Source organism: Gadus morhua, chromosome 10 (assembly GCF_902167405.1).
Source record: "Gadus morhua chromosome 10, gadMor3.0, whole genome shotgun sequence".
Taxonomy (NCBI): Eukaryota; Metazoa; Chordata; class Actinopteri; order Gadiformes; family Gadidae; genus Gadus; species Gadus morhua.
In genome coordinates this window covers 16,068,728-16,089,747 of record NC_044057.1, presented here as the reverse complement: position 1 = coordinate 16,089,747, position 21,020 = coordinate 16,068,728, and the positions used below count along the sequence as shown (strand labels likewise).

At 50.4% G+C, this 21,020-nt stretch overlaps 1 protein-coding gene across 3 annotated transcripts in view; it reads left to right on the top strand.

Moving 5' to 3' along the window:
* Positions 1–20,197, top strand: part of enox2 (ecto-NOX disulfide-thiol exchanger 2) — a 131,559-nt gene extending 111,362 nt beyond the window's left edge. For all 3 annotated transcript variants that reach the window (XM_030368136.1, XM_030368135.1, XM_030368137.1), the window contains 8 exons: positions 578–684; positions 4,790–4,910; positions 6,887–7,074; positions 8,980–9,120; positions 12,934–13,008; positions 14,505–14,613; positions 15,933–16,018; positions 19,260–20,197. In XM_030368136.1, coding sequence (XP_030223996.1) covers positions 578–684; positions 4,790–4,910; positions 6,887–7,074; positions 8,980–9,120; positions 12,934–13,008; positions 14,505–14,613; positions 15,933–16,018; positions 19,260–19,394 — 962 coding nt within the window. In that variant the 3' untranslated portion in view covers positions 19,395–20,197. The remainder of the gene's footprint in view (positions 1–577; positions 685–4,789; positions 4,911–6,886; positions 7,075–8,979; positions 9,121–12,933; positions 13,009–14,504; positions 14,614–15,932; positions 16,019–19,259) is intronic.
* The last annotated feature ends 823 nt before the right edge of the window (positions 20,198–21,020 follow it).

Genomic DNA, 21,020 nt, shown 5'->3' with positions numbered 1-21,020 from the left:
ACACACACACACACACACACACACGCACACACCAACACGCACACACGGACAACCATGCAATACCCACAACTACCCGCACACACACAGACACAAACACACAAAAACAGATGCAGTTCTTTGCGTCCCTAGCTGACTCTGCTCCTTCCCACCTGTCCTCTCTCCCCCTCCCTCTCTCTCTCTCTGTCTATCTCACTCTCAATCTCACTCTCTCTCAATCTCACTCTCTCTCTCTGTCTCTGTCTCTCTCACTCTCTCTCTCTCTCTCTCTCTCTCTCTCTCTCTCTCTCTCTCTCTCTCTCTCTCTCTCTCTCAATCTCACTCTCGTTCTCTCTACGTCTCATATTATCTCACTCTCCCTATATCTCATTGTCTCTTTCCCTCTTTCTACTCTTTTTTTCTACCTCTGTTCACTCTGTCTCGCTCTTCCTTCTCTCTCTCTCTCTCTCTCTCTCTCTCTCTCTCTCTCTCTCTCTCTCTCTCTCTCTCTCTCTCTCTCTCTCTCTCTCTCTCTCTCTCTCTCTCTCTCTCTCTCTCTCTCTCTGAATGCTCTCTGGTCCTCCCTTGCCTCCTGCCACAGTTGAACAGATTGTGTCTGTATTCCAAGCCGCTTCCAAACAAAAGGCATGGGACCATTTCTCCAAAGCGCAGCGCAAGAACCTGGACGTGTGGCGCAAGCAAGCCGAGGTTGGTATTCTATACTTTTCTTTATTTACCTATTTATGATTACTTATTTACCGACCTTTATTCACGGTCCACTAGACCGTACACACTGTGTGTGGTGTTTACCCCTGAACACATTATCTACTACCCTCTCTTGTGATGTCCCCCTGTGACAAAGTTTCCTGCGCTCCACGACACTCTTGATACGTTGACTAAGACCTTAAGCACCACGAAACTCAGAGTGCACAGGGTGACGGAGCGATGGCTAGGACTGAGCTTTGCAGGCGTGAACTTGGTTAGAAACAGTAAGTGCTACGATGAACCTCGGATGAAGAACCCCCCTTCCCCCCCCCCCCTCCTCCACGCCAAGGGTGGGGCCGCCGAGACCCCCAGCCAATAAGTGTAAGATCCAGTGTGCCCCCGATACAGGCCTTCCCCCTTCTCTCTTTACTCTGTTCCCCTCACCCTCACACCCCAGCACCCTGTGAAGAGGGACACGCCTCTAGGTGAGTGTCCGACCGCTAACAGTCTCCAGCAACAGGTAATCCTGCAACCTGCTTCTCCTCCTTCCTGCTCTCCTAGTCCTACGTTTCCTTCTCTCTTCTCCCCTCTGCAGCTATTTCTCGAACAAATCAATCCATCCATCCGTCTCTCCATCTAGCTCTCGTGCTCTCTCTTATCCTCTATCGCTCTTTCTCTTCTAGGGAAGCTATTACTTTTAACCCGATATATTTAACTGCGAAAGCTACGATTTTTTACCCCATACATTGAAAGGCGTCATCTGAATTTGATTAAGGTTCATAAATGGATGTAATTTAATGAATTGATATTCACAAGATGAGAACTGTCATTCATTTGTTTTGTTTCATTTTTGTTGAAGAGATTGAGATATTGTGTGTTGATTAGCATGATGATGTGTAATTTGGGGTATGTTGGTGATGGGCATTGTCCTCAATCAAAAGGTCTGTTCAGATCTAATCGGTAAGTTCCTGCTTTCTTTGGCATCTGCGGTGGGGAGAATATTAAATTTTAGTTTAATCAACAGTCTGGGCTCTTGCACATGAAATACAGCACAACTATGATTGCCAATGTAGCACCAACACCAAAACACACACAACCTCGCACACACACAAATACTAATGAATGAAGCAGCAACACCGAAACAAACACTCGCACACACGCACACACAAAGACACGCCCACTCAGAAGAAGCAAAACATAACCCTAATGAAAGGTACGTGGCCCAGGGGCATATGGTATGGCTTCTGCCTTACCTCTGTCATTTTTGAGTAGCTGAAACATGAGGACGTGAGTAATGAACATAATGTACTGGAAAAAATAAAATTGCTGTTGCCCTCTCATGATGAACATAGATGTTATTCGGTTCCAAGTAACAGCCATAATAAGCCAGCGGTTGCCCGCGCAGGTAACTCTGTCCGTCATGAACAATAATTATATGTGTGATAGGAAGGTGAAAGTCTACCTTGTCATCACGCATTTAATTTGCCAATGTGCATTTTAGTGAATGCACATCACGAGGGAACATTATGTTGAAACGCATTTGCATGTTTTCCAATCTTTGCGTGTTGGTACGAATAAGATACAATCTGATACAATTCTGGGTTACGGCCACAACGTATTCAGCTTACTGCAAACCGGCATTGCAAACCCCTACCTGCTAGTTTGTGACGACTAAACAACTACATTGTAGATAGCAGCACAATCGGTCAACACTATTGAACATAGAGAATGAGCACCAAAACCAAATCGCCATTGCTCATGGGCACAGGGAAGAATCAGGGTTGCCCGGGAGCTCTCCCGTTATGTCCAAATGGGCAATGACGGCAGCCTTGTCGACACAAAACGGCATGACGACACACATACGTATGCAGCGTAAATACGCCTTCACCTTCTAGAAAAACAACCCAAACCGCAGAAGAATCCCGCGCCCCCACTGCGAGCCAAGGACATTCCTTCTCCCCCGCCTTGTAAAAGTTATACTGCTAATTTAATTTCCGTCAGAGTTAAAAGTCGCAGCTCCCTTTTCCCCGACACAGTGTTGTGGCTTCAAAAGAGCCCAGGTGATAAAGTGTGACTGTCAAGCTGCAGTTTATCATGGCGCTGAAAGAGGCCCGTTCTGCTCACTCATATTTTATATGCAGCGTGATTATGTGGCCCGGAGCTGGAGACCAGAGGAGGAGGGAGGCTAGCCCAGCAGCCAGCTCAACAGCAGAGTCACACAACTGCTGCCTCCTCCTAGTGTGTGTGTGTGTGTGTGTGTGTGTGTGTGTGTGTGTGTGTGTCTGTGCGTGCGTGTGTGTGTTGCGTGAGTGCACTCAAACCAAGGGTGTGTGCTCAAAAGCTAGTGTGTTTCTGTATGTGCGTGTGTATAAAAGCCTGTGTGTGTATGTCCTAGAAGGCAGTGTGTGTATACCTTTCTGACCTCTGCCAGTTGCTCTGGGTGATACTGTCAGTGGACAGATGGTTGGGTGGTTGTTTACTCTTGGCCAGGTTTTAGGCTTTTTTTTCTTCTTGTGCTCCATTAGCTATTCAGTTTCCATCAGCGCTGATATTTCTCTTCTTTTATTGGGACACCCCCCCAAAACCACCCCCCATATCCCGCTCCTGATTAGTTTCAACACGTGTACACTAATGCTTTTCTCTATGGGTAGATTTAGCTGTCTTGCAGATGTGTGCGTGGGAGTCTCTCTCTCTCTCTCTTGCTCTCTCGCTCTCTCGCTCTCTGTGTGCGTGTGTGTGTGTGTGAGCCATCTATTAGAGTGGTGTAGCACTGCAGTCTTGCTATCTGGCCCTGCAGCAGCACACAGGGTCTCCCCTATATGTATAGGGCTTGTACGTCACAGTGGATCTCAGGATCCTTTTGTGGTTGGCGATACTTTGCCATTTTGTGATGCCTAGAGCGAGTGAGGTAGTAATGTAAAATCCTATACAAACGTTGAGATACCTCCTTAACGTAGGCTGAATCTCTCGCATTAGAAACATTGTGGCTGTTTCAAACACAATAATATCTCCCTATCATAAAAAACGAATTCACGATGAATTACTACATAATGACAACACTAGCCGTAGCGTCCCTATGCTCCTCTGCTTCCAAAATGGAGGAGTCCATTGCTCTTTGAGGACACGATGTGCAAGCCCCATAGAGGAAGCGAGGCAAAGTATTGAGTTTAGAATGCATCGCATGATTACCCTCTGCCCACGGGCAATCGAATTCATGGAGGGACACGCACACATTGGCTGGGGTATGTGTACCCCTGGGCACTTTATCTCCTGATTCACCCAGACACAGCGGCAAGGTTTATTTTAGGTGATATGTCTGGAGATCCGTTGCCAAATCCGAGGTTTTAGGTGTGTGCGGTCGGGGAGGGGGGGAGGGGGGGCTGTAACACACAGATGGTTTCGGGGACCACGGTCATGGAGGGAATATCGCCTTGCGACTGATCTTTCGGGGCTGGTTTCTGGGCTGTAATCAGGCCGGCTGCCCCCATGGGTCGGTCCAGCCCGTCTGGCTGCAGCGGCTGTTAGTGTAGCGCTGTGCACCGGAGAAACCACAGGGAGCCCTGACCGCGCACACCTCACGGAAGATCAAGAAAGACGTAGATAACGCTGCGCTGGGGAGACGTGTGCCTTACACACGCACACCTCTCGCAGCCCCCCTGTGGGCTCGGTGCGCCCGGTTCCTTTTGCAGATGCACGATTCTGCGCTGCTTTGGAGTACAAAGCGTTGAGCTGAGGCTAAGCGCGTGGTTCTCGGTGGCCTTTGGCCATGCCTCAGGGAGGAGAATCTGTGGAGGAGTCCACAGCCCTGGGTTTCACCGTTCCTCTGTTGCCGCTCTGCCCTCTTCTGTTTTTAGAAGTAAAAGCGTTGCATTAAAAAGCTGCGTTACCTGCGGATACAAATACGTGAAACAGGTTTCGTAATGATGATGAGTTCCAAACGTTAGCTACCGAGATGCCAAGGGAAAGAAACTATTGCAACGTGATTTTAATTGTTTATTTCTCCTTTTACAAGTGCATGTGTTTCCCCCCACGACGACGAAATCGCCCCGGGGGCACTTCACTACGATCGTCATGGCAACGCCTGTGTCGTTGTGCTCGTGTCTTCCAGGAGATCAGGAACATGCACAACGAGCAGCTGATGGGCATCCGGCGGGAGGAGGAGATGGAGATGTCGGACGACGACATGGAGAGCTCCCACCTCGCCGACGGCAAGGACCTGGAGGACCCAGGTACGACCCCTTCATCACAGCCCCCCTTCTCAGCCCATTAACGCGCAGAGAGCACGTACCGTTCAGCCAGCCTGTCTGTCTGGCCGCGTGAAGACTCGTTGAGGATGCATCAAGACGCTCTGCACCGCCTCGCGGCCCGTGGAGCTAATGGCCGGACATTACCGCGGAAAGCACACAACACGCGCACACAAGTCGCCGCTCCTATGGTTCGCCACCGGCTGCCGCGCTTCCACACACACGCGTGCTCGGCGAGCGCAGTCGTGCGAGCAGACACACGACTCCTGTCGCAAACACTTGGGGGTCGGATTGCTGACGAGCCGTGCAAGCTGTGGTCGTGTCCGGCGAAGCAGCAGAACTTAACGGCGGAGTCAACATCGACAGTGGCCACCCTCCTCTGGGGTTCAGAGTGGGGGCCACAGAGCCCCCCCAACACCCATGCAGGTGGCCATCCCTCGGTTATTACCTATACCTGCTTTGTAATCTCACACTTTACTTTCTGCCTTTTAATCAGCCCGATCCCAGCCGTTCGCTAATTGCCAGTTCCTCTAATCAGCATGCAAATGTATTTAAATGCAGTCTTCGACATCTTGATTCCCCCTTCTCGAGTGCCTTGACTGTTGGATAACGGTAATTACCATCGCTGTCAGAAACCTGTCATGTTGTCACACTGTCCCACAATTGGCTGAGGGGACGGGTGTAATTATGATACTTGTTGGTATTTTGCTTCAACCAGCAGCTTCTCACACCCGCTCTTTAACCTCTATGCATGACCAGCCACAGTCAGCCCTGCTGCAAAACATTAGAAAACAGCATCTGTGCTTTAAGTCAAGCGATTTATGGATGAAGAACTGTCAATCCGAGGGGTGTGTGGGGCTGGGTCGGTGAGGGGTGGAGGCACACACAGCTTAAGGTCAATGACTGTGTGCGTGTTTCACAACACGGGTGGATAATGGAAGCCAAGGCGGAGGGAATCCTGCAAAGCGGGTGACTTGCCCGTGTGACTCTGATGAGGCGTTCAGATCAATGCCTCTGACCCGAAACATGCACGCACACACACACACTGTGTGTAAAACACACACTGTGTTGGTTAGTCAACAGTGGGGTTTTACTTTCTTTACACAATGTGCATCTCTTTGACAGCTCAGAAAAAAAATATATATATAAAAAGATATATGCTATATATATATAAAACAAAGCCCTCAGGAAGACACAGACACAGCCAGGCCTCATCTCCAAGCCCGTCAGCCCATCGCTCCTGCCCAAAGTGCCTCCTCTCAGGCCCACAGAAGGAGGCCGGCCTGATGATACAGGACATCTGTGGAGCTCAGTGGGGACCCGGTGTTAATAATACCCACTGTCTGCTCGCCCCCCTTTAAGGGGTCAGAGCAGTGCTACGGAACAGCCCCCACAGGCTGTTTATTCAGCCCAGAACCATCTCTGCCCGACTCCACTGCCGTACTTTAGGGGTGAGGCTGTCTGGTCGGCTGTGGGGGTACAGGGAGGGATGACGACAAGTTTTGAGACCCTCAAAACACAAACATCGTCTTTTAGGGACAAACCAACAATCGTTGAGACGCAGACTTCACAGTGCACTTGTAAAAAGCCCACAACAGCAACTCCAATAAAATCCCATATTGAAAACAGAAATATTATTATTACGGTTCTAGAAAAAAGAACACAGCATGATTAAACCACTATTTGCTCTGATATAATTCAAATTCCTACGGCCCAGCCGGAGAAGCCAAAACCCAGCGTGGTGTTTACCTTTTGATCATGATCGACAGAAGGGCGCTCAGTTAATAAAACCCAGACGACACCACAGGAGTCGGGGCCCTCGCTGGGGGGGGCCAGCCCTTAAAGGTCCACCACCAATAACCAAACGCGGCGCGGCCAAGATGCCGGTTGCGGCCGGTTGCGTCCGCGTACGAGCGCGCTGAACCAGGGGGCGTCTGACAGGGTACGCGTGTGCCCCCCAGGTGTGTCCCAGGTGGAGACGCTGAAGGAGGAGAACGACTCCCTGCGCTGCCAGCTGGACGCCTACAGGAACGAGGTGGAGCTGCTCAAACAGGAGCAGGGCAAGAACCAGCCAATCAGGAGCGAGGAGGACACCACGCACTCCCAGCAGCTCAGCTTCCTGCAGCAGGCGCTACAGGGCATGCAGAAGGTGGGGCATGAGCACACATGCACGCACGCACAGGCACGCACGCACGCACAGACACACAAACAGACCCACACACGCGCAAACGCACCAGCAGTATTAATGAATCAAAACACGCTCCTCGCTTTTACTGTTTATCATTTATTCATGTCCTTTTCGCATGCAGGCACACACACACGCACAAACATAGACACAAACAGTATTAATGAATCAAAACATACTCCTCACTTTTAGTATTAATCTTTTATTTCTGTGCCTCTCAACTGCAGGCACGTATACACAGAAACACACACACACACACACACACACACACACACACACACACACACACACACACACCTCTACACATACCTACACACACCTACAAACACACAAACACACACACGCGCAGACGCAGGCAGTTCCAGACACGGTGTACTTTAATTTAGAAATTCATGTCACTGAGGTCAACCAGCAGTCTTCCATTCGGGATGAAAAGCTGCTGTGTCATTGTATTGAGCAGCCCTTTACAGAGAACCTCACAGTGCTACGCGAGCAAAAGAGGGGGAATGGCACAGCTGCTGTGAGCAGCGACTAGTGCCTTCTAATGGCCAGTTAAAACCCACACACATGAAGACCTTGAGAGAGACAGAGATGCATGTTCCTGCTCCTACATAGCAGGCAGTAAATGGCCGATTCGATCAGCCATGCAATCCGTCGGGCAAAGGCCAAAAAACAAATAACACGGAAAGGTATAGCATGCAAAAGAAAGACACCGTTGGCTGAATCGTTACCGAATCACCGGGCGTCCAGGGCACTGTTCCTGCTGGACCTCGGCGGTGTGTGAGACGCAAACTGTTGTCACACAACAGAGCGGCCACACAGCAGATAATGGATCTCAGGGGAAATCTTTATGTCTGAGCTCTCTTCACCAAGACTCCCTCGGAGTAACCCCCAGATAAAATCTAGTTTACGGTTACACATAAAAAAACATGAATCATTTTACAGTTGTGTTTCGACTAAAGATCACGATTCAGACCAAACCAAACCCCCATCCCGACACGTTGTTTGTTGGATACCGTTCCATACGGTACCGATTAGCTTTTTTTTTCCCTCTGTATATTTTTCGTCTCCCTCCACCGAGTTCGGTGTCAGGGACGGCTAATAGGAATTATGATCGATTCATGTTTAGAAGAAGAGAATCCATTACCCCCCCGCTGTGCATTTCTGCTCAGCGAAAGTAATTACCTCTCCCCAGCTCTCAACCTGGGGTATTGTTTATGGATGGTTAAACCAAATGGAAAATGCCAAGATTGAATAACTCTAAATGCTGGGACCTCATGTTGTGTCATGTCGCTACGGTGGAATATTATCCAAACAGCGTTGGCCTCCTTTTCCCTTTTTTTTTTTTCTAATTATAGTATAGTTGACTATGCTAAGAGGCATAAAGGAGTTCTGTAATTGGTTGCTTTTGGCACATGAAGTACACGTCGTAATCCCTGGCGCCCGGCATGTCTTGCTGCGTTTCTAGCTTTAAGGCAAGACTTTTCCGTCTCACCGTGGATGTGTCTCACCAGGAGGGCTTACTAGCTCAACGGCATTCTCCTCACGTTTATTGTTGACTCTGTCAAAGCTGAGCTCAAGCTCTATTTCTTTAACATTTCTCCTCCTATACATGATTTTTAAAAGCGCTACCCTTGACGCCAACTTTACATCGCCGCGGCATGGGTGAAAACAGACACTATTATCACAGTGTCGGCTTCTGGTGGGCGGTGGAGCGGCTGCCAAACCAAAGGCTAGCAGAAGAGTAACATGCGGCGTGTGTGTGTGTGTGAGCAGGCTGTGTCGTGAAACTCACCACCTTACTGGAACTCAGCGGTGCACGGCGCAAACTCACCCCCCCGTTGGATGTTTTCCTTCTTTTCTTCTCAGCAATTGTTGAAGATGAGGGATGAGTTGAAGCAGCGGGAGGCGGAGCTGGAGAAGAGCACCGACGACAATCAGCAGATGAAGAACCAGGTTCTCACCCTGCAGGAGGGCATCCAGAACCTCCACGCCCCCCCCAGCCCTGTGGTGAGCACACACACACACAGACAGTCACACACACACACACACACTCAGACACAGAGGCAAGCATGCACGCATGCACACACTAACGCACACACATTCACACACACAAAAATACACACACAGAGACGCACCCACGCATGTACACACACACAGACACGCACACACACAAAAGTACACAGACACAAATGAACACACACAAACGTTTACACACACACATGCACACACTGGGATAATTAGTGCAGCTCTTCAAGTGGAGTTAACAGGGAGACACTTTTTTGGGAAAGCATAGTGAATGTCATTGGCCAGCCCACGTAGGGATTCAGGGAATGAGGGACCGCGTTTTTCATAGTCAAAGGCGTATGGGATGAGTCATCGTTACAAAGTCACCACAGACACATGACACAATGCCTTTCGGACGACGGCAAACCACCACTTGCAAATGATCAAGGTGGCCGTCAAAATACCTGTCCCCATTTTTGAAAGGCAGTTTATTTACTCTTGTCCCGAATCTCTTTTGGTATTTTGGAGGTTGGTGTTTTATGGCACTCGTATCCAAATATCTGATTTGAACAGGGATGGAAGCTTCTGCAGTGCTAACAATCACAGGTTCCCACCTTTTCTCAGCGCGACAGCAGCCTTGCCATTAAAAACAATGATGGCAGGAGGTATCGTCACAAACGCCTCGTTTGTGGAGTCAACCACGACGGCAATATTAGCTGCCAAGTGCTTTAATCTACTCAGTCTAAATACACGGTAGGCACCCTTTCAAAGTGTCCCCGGTCCTTCTCCATTAAAAGTATGATATCAAAGCTTTTTGGGATTTAAGTGGCTCTACAAAATTATATTTGCGCATAATTCCGCCTGTATCACTGCATGGCAAAGGGGGAGCAAAAGACGCATTTAAAACCATTAGTCATTAATGTGATTCAGTGTCATTCTGCTTTAGTCAGCGCGGCTTGCACTCTAGCCTAGGGTGTACACATATATTAGAATTACTCAATGTGACAGAAATTGTGTTGGCTGCACAAGGGGTAGGATATGGGTATAAACGCCGCCACAGCCTGTGAAGAAAGGAAATTGAAATTCGGATGTTCCTCATGTTTCTGCGCTGATGGCTTGTCTCGCCGTTTTTTTTCGTTTGTGAGCAAGCAGTGTACTTCCCCAAACGAATTACGTTTTTATCGAACGAGTTTTAATAACCTCTGTTCCCCCACAAACACCGCTCGTCCCTCCATATTCAACGCAGGAAATTGTGGGCCTCCTTAGACGTTCTGCCGGCTGAAGTTGTAATGAACTGACTACAGGGCATCCGAATGGCTCCTGCCATTTAAGGATCTAAAACTCTCTGGGTGAAATCATTATATTATGTGATTCGTTTTAAAATAAAGACTGGTCAGGATTTTTTTTTCCTTTTATCTAACATTCGGTTCCAAAGCCCCTTTCAAACATAGCTCCTGGTAAATTCCTATAATGACCTTTCTGCCATCGCTAGGGATTTTCACTATCCACCCATGCAGCCATGTTCCGGAGTCCGTCTCGCACCCGTTCACACATGGCAGAGCAATGGGGACGGTCTAGCAGATGGCGGAAATATGGTCCAAACACATATGGACCCCAGCCGCCATCAAACCCGTGGACTGGAGGAGCTCCTTCAGTTCATATCCTGTCTGGTTTCAAGCTGTTCTTCAAAAGAAGGAGCATGTTTGCAAACAAAATGAGGTTGTGTTGATATTGTTATCGGATCACCCGAAAAGTAGATTCAATTACATCTTGACAGGGTTTTACGATTGACGGTCCAGAATTCCCGGTGTATCCATCCCTGTTCCTTTTCCCACATGACCCACAGCTTGGAGTTACGGATGGGTGCAGGGTAAGAGTGCATGTGTGTGAGGGGCCTCAGCTCGGACATTCTAGGGTTTCTTTCAAAAAAATCTGACTGGAGCTTCTAAACAGCTCCATGTTAAAGCTACTTATTCTCAACAGAAGTCAGGTTGGTTGCTCAGTCTGAGCTCCCTGCTGTTCTCAGGACCGCAGAGTCACTCACTATCTTCCGAAAAAGACTCAAGACTCACCTGTTCAGGGTCCACCTCGACTCTGCATAGCCACCCTCCCCCTTCTGGCCACCATTGTACATTGTACATTGTATTGTATTGTGTTGTATTGTATTATAGTACTTAACTGTGTTGCAACTGCAGTAGCCGCTATCATTGCTGTAACACGGGGAATCGGTTAGCCTAGCGATTGTTGTACTTGCACTTGGTTCTATGAACATCCTTAATGTACCGATATATTGTTGCACTTCTTATGACAAATGTACTTATTGTAAGTCGCTTTGGATAAAAGCGTCTGCTAAATGCCCTAAATGTAAATGTCAACTCGACCCCCCCCCCCCCCCACACACGACCCCCTGTATGACCCAGTCTCCTCTGCTGAAGGAGCAAATGTTTTGTCTATTGCATTGACTTTAGTGTCACGACCCTTCCTTAATGTTGTGTTGCCGCGAGCTTGAACCCAGCCCTGCTCCACTATAACATCATACGCTACGTAACGGGAGCTTGGAACCCGCTGCATATCCGTTACCAAGGCTACCTCATCACCGCATCCCATCGAACGACTCCCATCAGTTTCCCCCGACATAATTCGACCCTGCGGTCTGCGTCACCGTGGTGACATCCGTCTTCGGGGCCCGCCGGAACGCCACGGAATATCACTCGTGAATACCGAGGCGTTGTGATCTATGAATTAGGCAAAGCGTTCCCGGTTTTCACGGGGTCATGTTTCTCGATTACACATGTCACCGGTTTTCCACACACTGCGTCTGTCCCTCTCGTTTTTCCCGGGAATCCCCTGTTCATGTCGGCTAATGTCCCCCTTTTCAGGTCTGTGTGAAGGGGGATGGGGGGGGGGGGGGGCCGGGGGCAGCTGAATTGATTGCCTCAGTTTCAATCAGCTCTTTAATTACCTAATGATAATACTTGAGTCTCTCTGTAGCTGTGGCGGAGTCACACGAGGCGAGGCCGTGTCTGGGCAGAACCCCAGCAGATGAGTCGGCTCGCTGGGCGAGGACGCCACATGTCTATAAAGAACACCCTTCAGTTCTGTTGTCAAACGGAAAGACAGCGCTGTCAATACCGCCTCTAAACGAGACGACGTTGATTCGATTGTTGTGAGCTGCTGGATTGTGTCGTCGTCCCCCCCTCCCCCCTTGCTCGTACACCTCCGGCCCCACCTTTCCTGTCAGAGGGATATATGGGACATATGCTAATTCAATCTGCCGGTTTGAAGACGCACATGAATCAAGGGAGGCAGTCTAATTAAAGGGAGGCAGAGGAATCGATATGTTTGGGAAGGGGAGGGGGGTGTGGTTGGTGGTTTCTGTTTTGTATGGATCGGGCGGGCGCAGCGGTGGCGTTATTCCGTGTAAGACAGATCTGTACAAGCTGTAAGTTCAGCCCTACCGGAGCCATCACTGTCACATTACTGACCGTTATCATATCAGCGCTTTACTGCACTGAACAGACTCCCAGCCCAACCTCTGCAGGATGAAACGACCTCCATTGCTTTGTAGCAGCAGAAGAAAGGAGCGTAATGATGACTGCATCCATATGGAGGCCGGGCGCCGGTGTTGACTGTGTTTAGGAAACGCACTGTTGATTAGTCCTGAGGGAGAGCAGTGCCTCGCGCATGAACGCACACACGCAGGACACGTGTGTGCGTGCGTGCGTGTGGGCGTTCATGCGTGCATGCACTTTGTGTGAGACGTGCTCCTCATTGACGTGTTCCCTCGCCCGCCCGGCTCTCTCTAATGCTCTGCAGCTGGAGACGTCGAAGGGGGATGAGGCCGCCGCCGCCGCCGCCACCGCCGGCGAGGAGAGCGCTCTTCTGGCCAGCGTAAGTAGGAGAGGAGGGCGGGACCCCTCGGAGCGCCTCCCCGACGCCCATCTGGGGCTCTCTCTCTCTCTCTCTGTTACTCGATCGTTCACTCACTCACTAATTCACTCACTCAATCTCACACTCACACACAGCATCCCCTCGCCATTCTGTTCCTCAAGACTCAACTTATCATCACGTCGTTTTTTTCAAGTGACTCTCTCTCTCTCTCTCTCTCTCTCTCTCTCTCTCTCTCTCTCTCTCTCTCTCTCTCTCTCTCTCTCTCTCTCTCTCTCTCTCTCTCTCTCTCTCTCTCTCTCTCTCTCTCACATACTCACATACTCACATACTCAATCGCTCTCGCTCTCTCATTCACTCACATACTCTCTCTCTCTCTCACAATCACACAGCTTCCCCTCGCTGCTCTTTTCCTCATGACACAACTGATCAACACATCGTTTTTCAAGGGACTGAGTCAGAATAACATTCAAATTCTTTGTGACATCCCCATCGTAATGAGCCGATCCCAGCCCAAAGGTTCTTGGTTCCGACGCACAGTTACCTAAAGCCGCCCATGAGCAAAGTTCTACTAAGTGACTGTAATATGAATGTACAGGTGTGGACTCAATCTTCATTGAATAATATATAAAGATACGGACAGAAGTGGGTCAGGGTATTCAGAGATGGATTCGACACTCCACAAACTATACAACACACACACACTTGACCGATGCATAGCTTAGGGGTATTCCACACGTCTTTCTGGGAACACGTTTCCTTGGTCTTCAGAAGACGAGTCCACTTGGCAGGCGGCCAGGAGCCGAGATAACAAATTCACTCAAATGTAGGACAACAAACACAAACTAGCCTTGTTCTCTGCTGTCAGAGACCATCACAGTAAATAGTCTAGACATTACCCCCCCCCAAACACACAACCCCCAACAAGTCTCTCTCCCTCTATCCCACTCTCTCTATCCCCATCTTTCTCCTGCTCGCTCTCTCTCTCTCTCTCACTCTCTCTCTCGCTCACTCCCTCCCCCTCTTCTCTCTCTCCCTCTCCCCATCTCTATGCACCCCCTCCCTGTGACTTCATTCTGTCATGTGGCTGCGTCGCTTGTGTCTCTCATTGTGAGCGTTGTCTCTTCTCTAACATTATGGTCCACGTGTTTATTCCTTCTCTCCGTTGGCCTTGGATCATTTGTATGCGAGTGTCCTCTGTGTCCGACCCATTAACGCCGTGCCACACTGAGGCAGCCGTGCCGACAGCTCGGGAAAATGACTTGGAAATGTGTTGATTTGTAGTACACACCTGTGCGCAGGACGTGCGGGTGGTTGGAAGTGCACGCGGCTAAAAGGAGGATATGAATGCAGCTTTTTTAGTTTGGTGTTGGCAGGCACTCCAGCCAATACACCTGCTCATTAAGGGCTAGCTGCTAATGCTAACCTAGGGCTGCTTGAGGTTTTCTGACCATTGTGTGTGTGTGCGTGTTTGCGTGCGTGCATGTTGGTGTGTGTAGGAGGCGACGGCGTCATCGGTGGTGTCATGCAGTCAGGAGAAGGAAGGGGTGCCGGAGAAGAACCTGCCACACAGCCCCGTCCAATCAGAGAGAGAGGCGCTGCTAGTCGGTACGTTGACAAAAACATTGCCATGGCGACCGCGCCACCATCACAGCACATGTAACACACCGTGGGATTGAAATAAAATAAAATAAATAATTATAATATAATAAAATGCAAAATAAAGTGTGAGCCCTGTCACAGAATCTTTTTGAAGACCGAAGTAGACTCAATTTACATGACCTCATGTTCCATTGAAGGCATATCATAAAGTATATAAATGTACTGGAGCTGTTACAGTACAACTGCTACAGCCCATTCATAAAGCAGAGTCCATTTTGAAGACCGGTAGTTCCGCGTCCGTCATCGTCAGAGGAATCGATCGATCCAAACGGCCCCTATTCTCTGCGGCTCTGAAGTGAGCGCCTGGGACTGATGGTTCTGTTTGTCACCGCGGAGCCCCAACCCCCCCCCCCCAACCCCCCCCCCCCCCCCCCCCGACGCACCGCCCAGCGCGCAGGTGTCGTCGCGGGCCTGCCGCCTGCCATAATCGGCCCGATAATCGACTATCCAAATCCTGATTAGCCAGAGCCCTGCCATGGCGCCCCCCCTCCCCCCCAACCTGAGTGAGGCAGCGAAGGCAGGTACTCACCGGAGGAGGAAGAGGAGGAGGAGGAGGAGGAGGGAGACTCTCTGCTGGAGGAGGATGCCTCGCCGAGGGAGCAGATGTTTTTAGACAGGCTGGGGGGAGCTCAGGGGAGTAGGGGGGGCTTCTGATTAGACCAAACAGCCTCCTAGCTTTTATTAAACACTATAATTCACAGCCCGGTTGCGCAGGAGCCACTTAAAAGGAACTCAAACACCCGTTTCCCTGTCGGTGAGCGAAGGCATCCCGGTACCCCCACTTTATACCCTATGATTTACACCGAATTGACTCTGCTTTATGAATGGGCTGTAGCGCAACAGTTACAGTCGATTTAATCTACTTTATGATATACTGTCAATGGAACATGAGGGAATGCAAATGGAGTCTACTTTGTTGTAATATATATGGATCATGACCTGCACTTTATGCTATAGTATCTATTGGTCCTGAATAACATCACGTTGAGTCTAGTTATCGGTATGTCCCACTCTGTGCATGTATTCAAGTTATCGTCTCACTCTATATGTATAGTTGTATCAAACGTAACGTCTCATTCTGGTAATTGTTATTCAAGTGAATTTCTCACTCTGGTTTCATTTAAGATAACGACTCACTCTGTTGATTAGTATTCAAGATAACCTCTCACTCTGTTAATTAGTATTCCAATGAACCTCTCACTCTGTTGATTAGCATTCAAGTGAACGTCTCACTCCCCCCCCCCCCGCCCTGTGCTCTCCTCCAGGTATCATCTCCACGTTCCTCCACGTCCATCCGTTCGGGGCCAGCATCGAGTACATCTGCTCCTACCTCCAGCGGCTGGACACCAAGGTAAGCCCCCCCCCCCCCCCCCAGGCCGGAGGCAGACAGAGGGGCGCCCGGCAGCAGACTCCCCCCCCCTGGTCAATAGCAGTTCTCTCGTCCTAGCCTTTCTGAGCGCCTGTGCCTCTCCTGGTTCGGCGAGGGAAGAGCACGCGCAAACACCTTCCAGTAAAAGTTAAAAAAAAAGTAAAAGTGCCCAGAGTGTTTGGGAGACTTAGTGGGACCGAACCGGGAGCTTTAGGTCACGGTGTACTTTTCAGAAAACCGCTGCCGTCACAAGTCTCGTTCACCCAGTCAACCAATCACAGAACATGTCAGCTGTCAAACGAGCATTTTGCTTTTCGGACAAAAAAAGCAGGCTGTCGCAACGAACGTTTCAACAGTCAGTCCGCTTTCACAAATCCCAAACCGTAACCGTTATCCGTTATCGCTACCGTGTTGAGCTGCCAACGAAGGAGCCAGCATGGCCAGTTGTCATGGGAACAGTAAACAAAGCACAGATGTGCAGCTGCTGTTTCATTTTTTTTAATCAATGCCCCAGCCATCCATCCAAGTGCCTCCCAGTGCCTCCCAGTGCCTCCCAGTGCCGTGCCAGCACAGAGAACGCCAGAAATACACAAAGCTCTTTGGACACAGGCCCAAACTCATGTGTTGCGTGGAGAGTCGTCACTTCAGTAACCTGGATCCGGGTAATGCCAATGTGTCCAAGGTGCCCTCTTTATTTCCCCCCCGTTTGTTCAAACATTGATTCATCTGCCTAGGCATATCCATCGCCATGGAACGAGCAGGTACCCATCAAACGGGTTTTTTGGTCCATCAAATCCAGCTTGTCTCATTTCTTCCCAAATAGATTGGGTAATTGGAAATGGCCAAAGTTAAATTGCATCAAATTGGACTGCTGTCTGTGTGTACAAACCAGGGGATTACTTTAGAAGGAGCGCGGGTGTGTGGGTGGGTGCGCGCGTGCGAGCGAGCCCACGTGACACACTCCTGTCGCACCGCTGGCTGTCACTCGGAGGGGCCGCAGAGCTTCATAAGACTCGTCTGGGAGGGGGCGTTTAGCCCCCAGGAATAGAGCCGCGGCCTCACCCAGTGTCTGTCCATTGCTGCAGCTAGACCCCTGCCGCCACCGCCGCCACCCCCCCCCCGCCGTCTCTCTCTCTCCTGCTCTGCATAAACCAAGCACAGCGTCTGGATGACGTTGGAAAACCGAGCACTCTCTCTCACACGCACACATAGACACGTACGACGCACCCTCACAAGCTGTCTGGCCGAAACCCTGCCAAACCAAATTAACGACCAAGGCTTCATGTGCTCACGGACAGACATCCTGTCGTGGGCCTCCTGTAGGGCTGACGCAGGGGCCTTTTGTAAGCCAAGGTGGCCCCGCTGTGCGGTGGGAGACCTCGGGCTCAGGCGAAAGCCCCTTGAAGCCCTTCGTACATTTAATCTCCGTTTCCAGAGAAACTAAAGCGCTTCACACAGGTAACAGTGCAGAGTGGAGCAACTAATGATAACCTGATTTATCTTCGACTTAACACGGAGGGATATTACATTGTCGGAAATGGAAGTGTAACACGATGTTCGCACACGATGCATGTCAATAAATGGGATTTTATTGTTATCCGGCGAATGTACTAAACTAAAGCCAAACAACAACACCACATAGAGTAGTTCAGAACTTAATGTAGCCCGAAGCATAGTTTCAAGGACTTATGGCCGGGCCTGTCTGTAACCGAGACTAACCTGAGTTGGATCGTTTAATGTGGCACTTAAATAATCATTCTGCCGACCCACTCAGACGCCAGGAGCAGCCCGCTCTTGAGGAGCCATTTTAAATCCATCATCGCCCTTCAACGCCAAACCGATGGTGATCGATATCTCCATCGGGGAAACCGTATTACCGAGTCTGCTGCATGTGATAAGATGCAGAGGAAACTCTCCCCCCCCCCCCCTGCCTCCCCCACCCCCACCCCCACGCACAAGCCGACACACCACAGGCTTTGAGTCTCAACCCCCGACCGCCCCCGCATCACGCAGGCAACAATACACGTCTTGTAGTCGATCTAGGTTAGATCCAGATCCCGTGATCCTAAGCTCCCTTCCCCCTAGCCCTCTCTTGTCCTTCTACCCTGCTTCCTCCGCTCTCCCTTCCCCTGCTCACCGCACTCACCAGCCGTGTGCCAAGAACAGCAGCTAGGGCGGCCACCCTGCCCCCGTGCTCTACCATTGATCGGAGGCTCACGCGGCGGGCTCCGTCACGCTCGGCGAGCGAGGGGGGGGGGGGGGGGGGGAGGGCGCAGTCGGCCTTGGGTTTGTTTAGCAGAGCTCCCGTCCAGCAGAGTTCAGGGACTCGCTCCCTCCTGCTGCTCCTTAACACACTGCCCACCGCGGAGCTCTTAGGGGGCATGCCTGCAGCCACTTCATCTGAGAAACGAGAAACAAGCAGCGGTCAGGAAAATCGCTCATCTCTCTTCCCGTGTGTCTCTCTCTCTCTCTCTCTCTCTCTGTCTCCGTCTGTTGCAGCTCACCCAAAAGGCTGCTTGACTCATTTTCACAGCTTCACATCTCGCGCATAGGAAAGAACAGAACATCTCACACCAGCCTTTTGGGTTTCGTTGTGTATGCGAGTGTGTGTCAGCACTTGAATGCGTTTTTTCGCATGCGTCAATCTTCCCCACCTACTCCACAAAACACACATCAAACCGCCCAGAGAGGGCTGGCGACATCACTCGATGGCCGGCCCGACAAACGCTGCAACAACAACACGACTCCAATCCTCTCTGCTTATCTGAGCGCCCCACACACACAGCCCCATTGTCTGCCCTGACAACAGCCCTCAAATCTCCACCACAGACCTTAATGCTCCCAGACAGCATCAGAAGAGTCCTACTCTAGAACGCTTGCCATTGGCTGAAACTGCCGTGACTCCTGCCTCCTTCTCCTCGCCACCTCAGCATCACACTGATGGCTTGAGGTCGTCTTGGAAGTGTGAGCCATCTCAGGAAACCTTTGTGCTGGTGCTTTACTTCAAGCCCCCGGGTTTGCAGTGCCAGTGCTGAACATGCAGTTCGAACGTGCCAATGAACTGGGAAATTGCGATGTCTGTGTTATCGTTCTGTTAATCATAAAGTGTGTGTGTGTGTGTGTGTGTGTGTGTGTGTGTGTGTGTGTGTGTGTGTGTGTGTGTGTGTGTGTGTGTGTGTGTGTGTGTGTGTGTGTGTGTGTGTGTGTGTGTGTCCTCACACAGATCAACACCGGTGAGGTGGAGTCCCTGTTGTCGCGGCTCCCCTGCACCTTCAGACAGGAGCTGTCGGGCGTCGGAGCCAGCCTGGAGAAGCGCTGGAGCTTCTGCGGCTTCGAGGGCATCAGAAGCACGTCGTAGGCCCCTGGGGCCCTCAGGACATTGGCTCAGCGAACACAGGGAGGGGCCCACGGAGAGAGAGCCCCGTCGACGTTAGCAGACACACAGTTTTTGGAGCTTTTTTCTGCAGGGGCGGACATTGCTACGGACGCATCGAACAGCCAGTGCTTCATACCAAACCTCCACCAGATACGAGGGACTTTGCGTCGAGCACAGAAAACCGTAGAAGGGTGTACGACGATCGCTCTGTGTGTATGTGTGTGGCCCCGAGGGATGAACGCAAAGTGTTTGCGTTCGGGAAAGACATTGTTTTATTTGAGGATTGGTCGTTCCTGAATCCGAAGTTTGAGGAGCAGATTAGTAGTCATCGCCGCGGAGCAATAAGGGCGACCAAAACATGTATCACATCACTTTAGTCAGAGAGAGTCCATGAAAATACAAAATATCTTTAGATATATCGGCTATGTACATGTCACAGAGGAGCGCGAAATGCGTTTATTATTTAAGTACAGCCCTCATGGGTGGGGTTGCGATTTCCGAGCGTCACTGATTGGCTCGGTTGTGCTGTCAGTCCGGGTCAGGACTACAGGGCCACCCAGGGAGTAAATCAGGGTCTGCACTGACCCGCCCACCCCACACCCCTGACCCCACCGACAGTTCCAGTGTCACACTCTTCTCTTTTGCGGTTCCTGGTTTGTAAAAATAAATCAAAATGAATATATTTCTTCATTTTCTGTAAAGGCTGTTAACAGTTGCATAGAACCATTTGTTGTTATACACTGTAAATGCTTGGATATTTTTGATTATAAAAAAAGTTTTAAAAAGAATAACCTCTTGTGTGTAGATATAAGCGAGGACAAGAACGAAACCAAGTGCAGACTTCAAAAACAGCCCTTCACCAAGAGATCAAACCCTGCGGAGGAAATACAGCCCACTGTCTCCCGCTGAGTAAACCCTCTTCAGCGTGCCAGCCCCCATCAATCCTGACTGTCACAAGCACACAAGGGCCCCTCTCCACTCCTCTCTCTGCAGTCCGCCTGTGCCGGAAGGCCACCTCCTCCGGGGCAGGCTGTTGTTGCTCTAGTGGCGCACCCCCCCCCCCAAGGCGTTAGAACCTTACACAAGTCTGAATCTGTCCCTCTAAAGCAATTACCTGCCCCAGCTCACACATGTACAGCCCAGCCACGCTTCACCTGGAAGCACACCTACGGGAACGCCTTAATGAGTTAATTAAAGAGAGTGAGGGGGGGGGAGAAAAGAGGAGAGACACAGACGGACGGACGGACGGACGAGTGGTCTCCGCTTTTAAAAGAAGAAGATATCTCTGAGGAGCAGCACTAAAGGAGTCTTCACAAGCATGCCCCGGTATATCTTATGTTCCTTGGCGGGGCTGTTTATCAGCCTACTCGCTCCACCCGAGTTGCTCAGGGAGCCAAAGGTCTATTACACGTGCTTTCCTCTCATCTGCATCCCCTTGTCTCCGCAGACGATGCTTTTAAACATTAACGTTCGACCCCGTCAGCACACTTGTGCTTAAATTAGTTAATAGCTAATGAGCATGTTGTGGCCCTGCCGAACGCTCGACTTCTGTGTTTTATGCATTTGTCCGGCGTTTCATCCATCTATTATTAACGGAAGTGGTCTGAA